Below are 10,974 nucleotides of genomic sequence, written 5' to 3'. Positions count from 1 at the left end.
CATAGGCCCACTATCATTTTCAATCCCATTAAAAACTTTGCTGCCCAAATTACGCCTATCACTATCCCCCATCAAATAACTCTTCTGGCCAGATTCCAAATCATTAAGATTGAGATTGCGTGATAAAATCGCCATTTCCCCCTGAAATATCTCCCAGAATAGTGTTTTTCTCCTGAATTTTGGCTCGTGAGATTCCTTTCCATAATTAACTGATTGCACTCTGAACTGTCCGGATCCTTGAGCCACCTACTTGTCATGGAATTTCGACAATGCCCCTCTGCCCTTAACGAAATATCCCAACCAAAAACTATTTTAGACGGATCAATACGAGTGCGAAATGGGCAAAACTCTCCCCATGGCCCAATTTACCACAGATAAAACAGAATAGACTCAATTTCTCATATTGAAATCGAGCATATACAATTCTTTCTTTACTGATTTGAACTTTCTTCCTCCTTTTTAATGGTAGTGACACGTCCAATCTGACACGAAATCGCATGAATTTATTAATCCCCATAGTCAGAATTGTTGTGTTATACTCGAGAAATTGACCCAAAAAATTTCCAAACTGTTTCGCCAGTAATTCTGTCATCAACCCTAGCAGCAAGTCGTGAACTTGGACCCAAAACTCTGATGAAAGTAGCGAGACTACTAATGGATCTTCTCCCTGCTTAAGTTCATGTAAAACAATCAGATGCTCGTTAAAAAACCATGGTGTACCAGCAAGAACCCGTTGCATATCCACAACATGAAAAAATTGAAACATGATCATTTTATCCCCCAAATCCGATATACAGATCCCACCAATGGGGTGTCAGAGATCAACCATAATGTTGCGCAAAGACGGGAAATGAACGACGCTGTCTGTCAAACATCAACCAACCAAACAAAATTGATAACTGTGGTCCACTACCGATTCCTCTTCATGAAAAGCCTCTTCCTCCTCGTCAAGTAGATTCAAGTTTGCCAAACCCTCTTCCATTACTTAGAAAACTAAAATCCCAGACTTTAAGAAGAAAAAACAAACAGATGAACGAAAAATTTTAATAGGACAAGAACACAACAAAAAACCTTGTGTCAACCAGACAGACAAAAACTCATGTCAAAAGACAGACTAACTACATTCTGTTCAACATGTTGTTTTAAATATCTTTAATTCAGTTTTTATATTTTTTATTAAAAATTATTGTTTTAATTAATACTAAAAATTTTATCACACATATAAGTGTATGGAAGTTATGTATTTAAAATATATAAATTAGCTTTAAAACAATATTTAATGAAAGGTAATGTTTGAAACTAATTAATGATAATAATGACATATTATGATGTTAGAATGAATAGTAATAGATTGAATTGTGAGTAAAATAAAATTTAAATAAGTAAATATATCATATTAAGAATACTAAATTTATTGCAATATTTGATTATAGTATTATCATGATTTTGAATTAGTGTTAAGTTCACTTGTGACATTGATTCAATTAACAACATTATCAATATATATACAATTGATATAAATGATAAAACATATATAATATAATTAAAATAAAATGTTAGTTTAGTGATAAAATTAATGTTTTATTGATGTAAATAGTATGAGTTTAAATTCAATCACTTGAATATTTTTATTATTTTTTTAAATTAAAAAGATTAAAATATCTTTGAATAAAATAATTTATTAAAAAATTAAAATACTTCTGAATAACATAATTTATTTTAATTACAAAAGCATGTTTTGATAATTTTCTCAACTTACATGAATTACTCATCACACCAACTCAATTAGAAAATTAATTAATATAATATAAATTTTAAGCAAAGTATATAATAAAAAATATTTTAACAGTATAAATAATAAATATGATAAAAGAAAATATGATTTGAGTATATAAAATTCAGAAAAAACCTAAAATTCGGATTTACCGTTACGGTGAAGCATGTGATGAATTTTGACAGAACCGTTACTGTTCCCGAAGCAATTCTTCCCCATGGCGAATCCTTACAGATCAAGGTACTCAAATCTCATCTGTTTCTTAATTTATTTCTTTACCCCTCTTTTTCTTTATCATTTTTCTCATCAGTATTTTTCGCCATTTAAAACATGACTTGATAAAAAATTTCAAATATAACAGCCAGGGCCTTAGCGCTAGACCGGTGGGAAATTCTGATGAAATCCAACTGAGAATCGATCCAGTTCATGCTGATTTAGACGAAGAGATTTCGGGTCTGCACAAACAAGTTACACAACTCAAACACGTAAGTTCTTTTTTTTTTAAATAGAAATTGAGTTTGAGGTTTTTTTGGGGCTATTTTTGGTCGATCAATAATTCTGATACGATATGAAATCTGGGTTTTGTTTTTGAATTAATTAGGTTTGGCTTCTAAAATTTAGAATCTTTTATAGTTCTTAGATTCTAGAAAATGGGAGACAGATGAGAAATTTATTGAAGAACACAATTTTAAATTATTGGTTTAGAAATATATTTTCTGCATTTTCAATGGATAATTTATTTGATTGTTTATATGAAGAAATCCAGAATGTTTCATTATCTTACTCGTAACTGTTGCTCGTCCTATGTTTTAGGTTGCAGCTTCTATTTAATAATGTTTGTTTGTACTCTTTTAATATCTCTGTATGTTGAGTTGGACTGTAAATTCTGCATCTTTGGATCTTCCTATTTGTGCTTTCATGTAATTAGTTGCACCCAATTGACATTTGAGCATTTTGGTGCTTTTCGAAAGCCCACTAATCGTTTAAGCAATGGAATAATTGTAATGCGTTTTCTTACATGACTGAAACTACAGTTTCCTCAGGTTTTGTCTTCCATGTTTGGCATATAGATGGAACTTCTGAGCTGAAACCAAATTCTTAATGCCTTTTCTCTTTCTGCTTATTTTTGTCGTCATTATTATTGTTTACGTGTGGAGGATAAGTTGAACTGAAGGAAGAAAAACATTTGCAGAAATACAAGTAGCATCCTTTTGGACACCCTATTCAACTCTTAATGCACTGCAAGGAGATAATTTTAAACACATATATTTATGAAATCTAGAGCCAAAGTCAGCCAAAGTAGTTTCCCTGCAAATATGCTTCACAATAATAGTCTAATCTATACCCTTCTCTAGCTTATTGATCTTGTGAGGAGTTTACTTATCTCCTACGGCTTGTCTTTTTGTTGAAGCATCTGAGCAACGTTCATTGAATCTGTCCTAAATCATCTATCATTACTTGACCATGGATAAAATTCATTGCTCTTATTTGCTTACTGCATGCTATCTTCGATGTCAAGTCATGCTTTTTCCGCTTCTACTTCATTTGAACTCCTGGCTCTGCTCCATTCTGCTTGACTTGCCCCACTATTACTACTAGATCAAAGATAAAAGATGGTTCTGTGAATAAGTATCTTGACTTTGTTTGTCTTTTTTTTTTTTTTTAAAGTTGAGATCTCCTATCATCTTTCATTAAGGAATCTTCCTGTTTGATTGGCATCAGCACTTGTGAATTCAATGAAAACTACTGCTGCATTTGTTTGGTCAGGTGCTTTCTCAATAATGCAAAAAATATTTAAATACTGTAGCCACAGAGAATAAGAAAAGGGCATCGAGAAAGTTTTGATTTTGGCAATGTAACGTGCAATATGCATTATAATTGAAACATCTATTTTTGTTCACTTTCACTGTGAATTTCCATGTAACATGAAAAATAAGTGCTACTATTTGGCTTCTGGCATAAACTGCTCTTTTATTTCTTGTGTTTACCTGGGTGAGTTGAAAATAACTATCCTTATCTGATTATTTTCTTTTCCTTTCAGTTTTCTGTTTCAAAAGAGATTTTGTTTTGGTACTTTGAACTCTTGCTGAAAATGTTGATCCACAGGTGGCTCGAGAGATTGAAACTGAAGCACGGATACAGAATGAATTTGTGTCCGATCTGGTAAATACTCGCTTGACTTGACCCCTTAAATAATTTTTTGTTTTATCGAAAAGAAAAGAAACAAAAACAAAAACAAAAACAAAAAGGGAACTACAAAACAGATGATGATCCATTGTGCAATCAAACTTTGAACTAAGGCATCTGATTCCCTTACCACGAAGTTAAGAAATACCATATTTACTATAACAACTCACTTTTTTGTTTCTTGCTTCAGCAAATGCTAATGAGCAGAGCTCAGGCAGGAGTAAAAAGTGGGATGACAAAGTTGAATCGAACTGTTGCTCAGCAGAGATCGAATCACATTTTGCAAGTGATAATCTTCGGTCTGACATGTTTCTCCATCGTCTACTTATGGTCAAAGCACTTCAAGAGATGACAACATTGGCTCCGAGGCTACCTTGTCATTGTGAATGCATATATAGTATTTCTCCACAACTTAATAGATTTTTAGTCCATCGGAGCATTTATTTTAGTTGCTACCATAATGTCATTCGCGGACTGAAAGGTTTATTCAATAACCATTTTTTGGGTATATGATGATTAAAGCTTGTCTACTCTAATTGCTTGCTACACGTTCGAGATTCGATAAAGTATTAGGCACTCTTGGTACCAATTTAAGGCGCTGTACTTTTGCTAGACAAGCCAAGAAAAGAAAACACCAAAAATAAGGTTAAATTGGGTATTTTTAGGCACAACAAATGGTGATTATGTTTCCAAACTCATGCAAGTTATGTCTCTATCTGCCAGCCAATAATTAAATCCTTCGATAAAGGATGTATTTATGGGGTGGTTTGGATTTGGACCAAATCCTAAAAGGTATTATTCGACCTGAAATATTGATGAAATTATCCTTATATTCATCTATTTAAGAACATTGTTTAGGTATATCCAAGTGTCACGGGACATGGATTAAAGCCCGTGATTATTGCATGCAAAACGTTCAATAAAGGTGAACTTATTAAACGAGGTTTATTTGATCCATTTGTACTGACCCGATTCATGAAACCTATGAAGAAGCTAATCTACTTAAAGTCATAGTGGCCCATTGAAACACTCTCGTAAAACTAAAGTTTTTAGGGTAATTAATGTAAATATTAAGGGATAAAGATGTATAAAGTTTAAATCCTTTAAGACTCTCAATTGTAGATAGGCTCTAACCTTGACCATTGATGTAATTAAATTTATATCGTTGGATCTGGGAGAGCTCAACTATAAATAGAGGCATTTTCCCTCATTTGTGATAATCTCACTGATAGTTAAAGAATATATTTTGGAGCATTTATTCAAACAATTGGTGTGCATTGCTTTCATATGACATTTTCAATTCTCTTGTTGCTCTTTCGTTTCGAGTTCGATTCCGCTATATTTTCCAGTGTCTTAGAGAGTTTTCAGGAGAATTCTCACTTTTCAAGTGTTAGGTTAACTTAGGTAGATTTGAAGCAAAGAAATTACCCAAGGCTATGTGATTTGATAGACTAAATTTCTAGCTCGTAACGATATTTGAGTTAGTGTTTGAAGGTGTCAGTTAAGATGTCGAAATGAGTAGGTGAGCAGGTTGAGCTAATGGAGACCCATTGGAGGGCTAGGAAAGCTAGCTGATCGAAGGATATGTTGTCTGCTTTAGATAACAAGGTGGCCAAACTTGAGGGCTCCATGGGTTATGAGAATGTGACCTTCGAGGAAGTTAAAGGGTGTACTACAAAGCTGGAATCAAAGCAGAATCAACTTAACAACCAAATGGTAGAGGCCTTCAATGATAATATGAATGCGATGTAAAGGTTCCTTAGTATCGCTACAGGTGAGCTAAATAAGAAAAAATGATGGTCTTGAGGCTATGGTGTCGGTTTTGAAGGAACAAATTGATAAGCTCAAAGGGGAGCTTAATATTTTTAAAGTTGCTTTGGGTATTGGGGTGTTGGCTGCGGCATCCAGGCCTAAAGTAGATGCCCTGAAACTGAAAGAGTTCAATGGGACGTGGTCCGCAAAGGATGTGAACAATTTCTTGTGGGGAATAGAGCAATAGTTCCGTGCCAAAAGAATCATGGATGATGCTATCAAGGTAATACTGTTGTATGTATTTTATTGATGTCGTGTTGTTATGGTGCGTCGTAAGTCTACAGATGAGAGATGAGGTGGTACCACTATTAAGACTTGGGATGAGTTTCATAATGAATTTAAAAGGCATTTTACCCAGAGCATGTTAAGGATGTGACTTGAGCTAAGTTGCGTCAGCTTGCGTAACAATGCACAGTTAGGGAGTATGTGAAGGAGTTCAGTGAGGTGATGCTTCAGATTTCTGATTTGGCGAGAAAGAGACATTATCTCCTTCATGGATGGGCTGAAGCCTTGGGTGAAGTAAGAGTTGCAATGCCAAGGAGTCAAGGGACTTTCCAAAGCAATGACCATAGCGGAGTTCTTATTTGAGCTTGTTTTAAGGAAAAATAGGTTCGAGTTCTCCAAGCCCTAGGGGAAGGGCAATTGTGCGAGAGATGGAGAAGGACAAGTTAAAAATGAAAACGAAAATAATAGTAATGGGGAATTGCACAATGGGAAGTGAAAGTATGAGAACAAACCAAAAGGGCTAGTGAGATGTTTCCTTTGTAAAGGTCTGCAGATTGCGAGGGATTGTCTAAAATGATTCATACTTTTTTCCATCATAGGGGATGATGAGCCAGATAAAGCATCAATCAGGCTTGGTTCGATCGTGTGTTCTGTCAAAGTTAGGAGGATCACAGAGAGTGAGAAAAAGTCAGTGGAGTGGTTCTTATGTTGTGGTTCGCATAGGATGCGGGATTGTCCATAGTGATCCAAGATATCCACGAACAGTAAAAGAAATGAAGTGGAGTCAGAGAGTGAGGCTTTGAAGCTTGGGTCAATGATACTCAATTATGCGAAAGCGAAGAGGGACTACAAGTAGAAAGGGTTGATGTTTGTGGACATCGATATCACAGGTTGAATAAAGAGTGCTCTTATTGATACATGGGCATCTGATCTGTTCATACTGTAGAAAACCGTAGGTAAACTTGGTCTCTCAGTTAGCAAATCGACCAAGAAGATCAAAACGGTTAATTCCAAAGAGGTCCCAACTGTGGGAGTAGCACAAGGAGTGGAGCTACAAATCAGCAAATGGAAAGGAAAAGAAGACTTTGAGGTAATTCATTTAAATGATTACGGTTTTTTTCTTGGCTTGAATTTCTTCAACTAGATTTATGCTATGTTGGTAGGGATGAGCATTCGATCAAATCGAATGAAAAAATTTCGAGTTAATTGAGTTGACTAATCATATTTTATCATCCTAACTTGATTTGAAATTTTCTCAAATCGAGTCGAGTGATATGGAATTTGAATCGAATCGAATATATTTGTTCGAGTTAAATTTAAGAAAATAATTTTGGGTCCTTGTAACCACTGTCACCGACTGTAATCAAATTTTTCCAGTGTAATCAAATTTGTTATTAATTTTCATCACCTCATAATTTATTTATTAATCTTTTATATACAAGTTAGCTCCTTTACTTGCATAGTTGCTTCAATTATCTTCTAATTATTGTCACTATGTATTTTGAAATTAAAAAATATATTAAATGTAAAAATGTTATTTTTAATAAAAATTATTTTAAAGATAAAATGTGAAATTGATACCAACATAAAAGTTTAATACGAATATTTTATGGTATTATTAATAATTCAATTTTAATATAAATATTCAATATGGTTAAACAATTCAATAATATAAATAGTAAAAAATTTGAAATTTAATTTAATAATATAAATAGTAGAAATAAATAAAATTATTACTATTTAGGTTTAGGGAATTTTTTGGAAGATTTTGATTTTTATTTAGGGGTAAAGGGTGAGAAGTAAAAGTTTAGGGGAAAATAAAAAATTTTAGGGGAGTAAAATATTGAAGGAAAATAAATAAGGGAAGTAAAATTTTAGAGGGGAAACATTAAAAAAAAATTGGGGGGAAGGGAGGGTTTGGGGTAGATGGGGGGTGGGATAATAGGGGAGTAAAAGTTTTAGGGGAAAAGTGGGAGAGAGTAAAAATTTTGGGGGAAAATAAAAATTTTTGAGGGTTTGGGGGAGTAAAATTTTGAGGGAAAGTAAATGGGGGAGTACAATTTTGGAGAGAAAATATTAAAAAAATTGGTGGGAAATGGATTTAGGGTAGATGAGGGGTTGGGATGGGAGGCGAGAAAATGTTTTGGGGGGAAAGTGGGATGAGTAAAAGTTTTGGGGAAAAAGTAAAAAGGTTTGAAGGTTTGGGGTAAAAATGTAAAATATTATAGTTTGATATTCAGTTTATTCTAATTATTCGAGTTATTCAAATTCGAAAACTCAACTCGAGTTAAACTTGAACTCGAAATTTGAAAAAAAATCGAGTTGACTCAAATAACTCGATTTGTTTAACTCGAAATTTGATTTTTTTTCAATTTTTTTCGAGTTGAATCGAGTTTTGCTCACCCCTATATGTTGGTTCCTTTTGACGATTGTATATGCATCTTAGATACTTGACAACAATAATGTGTTGTGCCTGTAAGTCGAGATGTAACATCCTATACCCGTAATCCACGCCGGGGCGAAGTACAAGGCATTACCTAACTTGATCTCATGCATTGGAATAATCTCAAGTCACCGAGACTTGGTCCAAGTTAAAACTTTTTCAATTTCTACCTTAAACTTCTTATTATAGGTTTACGAGCCCTAAATCGACCGTTGAAAAATATTCGGAACCATTCTGGGTCCTTAAACCAACCTTAAGAAATTTGCCTTTAAAACAGGGTACACGCCCGTGTGGAAGGGTAACACGCCCGTGTGGGAGGGTAACACACCCGTGCCCCACACCCGTGTGGAATTAAATTCTAAATAGGGGTTTTCACACGGCCAGACACACTCCCGTGTCAATGGCCCAAGTCCTTCACACAGCCACGACATGCTCGTGTCTTAGCCCGTGTCCAAAAACTTGGGTATTCTGTTTCTGACGTAAGCAACCACAGAATATCACACGGCCATGGCACATGCCCGTGTACTAGGCTGTGTCCTTCACACGGCTGAGACACACAGCCGTGTCTCTGCCCGTGTGTTTATTATCATGCATACTGACTTGAATTTTTTTTACGTGTAGGGGACACACGGCCGGACCATACGCCCATGGGGCTGACCGCGTGTCACACACGGCCATGTGCTTACCCATGTGGACAATATAAGGCTATTTACCAAGCCTCATTGCCACCCTTGTATACCTATTTTCCTGCAAATGCCAACCAACCAAATCAAGCATGATTTCCACAACCAAATCAACCACAATAGATATTCATTCAACCATGAGGATGCATCTTTTATAAACTCAAAATAAATATTAGCCATCTTTTATAGCTCAATACTAAGTGTGGGATCTATCCCAAGCCAACACATTTGGCCAATTCTGAAAGACTCAAAATAATAAGTTTTAACCCTATACATGCCATATTAAAAAATATAAATCCAACTATACCGATTGTTTTAGCTGATAGTGTGATTGGTATCTCTGACTTTTGGTGATCCCTGAGCTAGTTAGGCGGCACTGAAAGGAAAAGGAAAGAAAAGGGAGCAAACATAAAGCTTAGTAAGTCGCATATAAATAAGCATACCACAACATTTATTCATAATCAACATGCTCATAACACCAAAGTAGCCATAGTGTAACTTACTCACTACCATCCATACAGGTCACATTATATATATATTGAGCTTATATCTCATACGTACCAATTAGGTACCTGTATCATTCACAACACGATTATACTTTCCTCGTTAGCTCAAGAACATAACACTCACTGTTAAACCATTCGGAATATCACCGGGTATTCATTAAGCCTCAGACATGGGTTAAGTGTCGATGTCATGTCCCAGACATGGTCTTACACTGGCTCATAGCTCAAGTAGATGCCATGTCCCAGACATGGTCTTACACTGACTATCATCTCTTAGCCGATGCATGTCCCAGACATGTCTTACACTGGCTTACGTCTGGAGGCCGATGCATGTCCTAGACATGGTCTTACACTGACTATCATCTCTTAGCCGATGCATGTCCCAGACATGTCTTACACTGGCTTACGTCTGGAGGCCGATGCATGTCCCAGACATGTCTTACACTAGCCCTTGTCTTAATGCCGATGCCATGTCCTGGACATGGTCTTACACTGACTCTTATAATGTGGCCGATGCATGTCCCAGACATGTCTTACACTTGCTCACACAAGTGACCCTAATGTCACGACTTGAACATCCGGTTTATTTCCTATGTTCAACGGGAACTTTACTATCTCTATTATCATCCTACATTCTCACGTCCACAATCAAGAAATTCATGCTATAATTTAAATGTAATTTGACAAATACATTAGCATTGTAGTTGCATTATTCATATACAACTTAGCTCGGATTACAAAACGTACACGACTAGTTGGTTTAGTCGGTTTACTTGGCTTTCCCCCGATCTAGGTTCAGATTTGGAAAATCTTAATCTATATTAGAAAAATACACTCATTTAGTCACTAAATAAAATCATACAATCCAAAATTCACATATTAGGTAAATGACTATTTTGCCCTTAGACCTTGGCAAAATAACCATTTTGCCCGTATGCTCAAAAATCAATTTTTATTGAATTTCATTGTATTTCAGGCCTAGGCAAACTCTTTTTACTCTTATAGCCACTCCAAAATCCCACTATTTTGTACACTTATCACATATTTTGCAATTTATGCAAAATAGTCCCCTTTAGGTGTTTTCATGCTAACACCTCTCACAAAAGTTGTTTGTAACTCAACTAGGACTCATTTTATTCTATAAAAACTCAGCAAACACTAAAAATCCATTCTTGGCAAAATCGTAAACTCTTAATTGTTTTGCAAAATAGACCCCTCATTTGAAAGCTTATGCTGTAAGGAGTCCAAAAATGTAAAAATCATTAAGAGAAACTATCAAAATCACTTACTTGAGGGGGCTCAAAGTTGCTGAAAATTTTGAAGCTCTTAAACCCCAACAATGGC

At 35.1% G+C, this 10,974-nt stretch overlaps 1 protein-coding gene across 1 annotated transcript; it reads left to right on the top strand.

Moving 5' to 3' along the window:
- Positions 1–1,880: 1,880 nt before the first annotated feature.
- On the top strand, positions 1,881–4,469 carry LOC107931254 (bet1-like protein At4g14600). The gene is made up of 4 exons (XM_016863099.2): positions 1,881–2,014; positions 2,136–2,259; positions 3,881–3,937; positions 4,152–4,469. Exons 1-4 carry the CDS (start codon positions 1,992–1,994, stop codon positions 4,311–4,313), a joined length of 366 nt encoding a protein of 121 aa, XP_016718588.1. The 5' UTR covers positions 1,881–1,991; the 3' UTR covers positions 4,314–4,469.
- Positions 4,470–10,974: the final 6,505 nt, after the last annotated feature.

Source organism: Gossypium hirsutum, chromosome A11 (genome assembly GCF_007990345.1).
Source record: "Gossypium hirsutum isolate 1008001.06 chromosome A11, Gossypium_hirsutum_v2.1, whole genome shotgun sequence".
Classification (NCBI taxonomy): Eukaryota; Viridiplantae; Streptophyta; class Magnoliopsida; order Malvales; family Malvaceae; genus Gossypium; species Gossypium hirsutum.
The sequence above is the reverse complement of the archived record's forward strand: the minus strand, read 5'-3'. Positions and strand labels throughout refer to the sequence as shown.

Excerpts from the sequence above, each read along its gene's own strand:
- LOC107931254 (XM_016863099.2), top strand. The coding sequence starts at position 1,992 with ATGGCGAATCCTTACAGATCAAG. Across the intron at positions 2,260-3,880 it reads AAGTTACACAACTCAAACAC|GTGGCTCGAGAGATTGAAAC; the intron begins GTAAGTTCTTTT and ends GTTGATCCACAG. Across the intron at positions 3,938-4,151 it reads ATGAATTTGTGTCCGATCTG|CAAATGCTAATGAGCAGAGC; the intron begins GTAAATACTCGC and ends TTCTTGCTTCAG.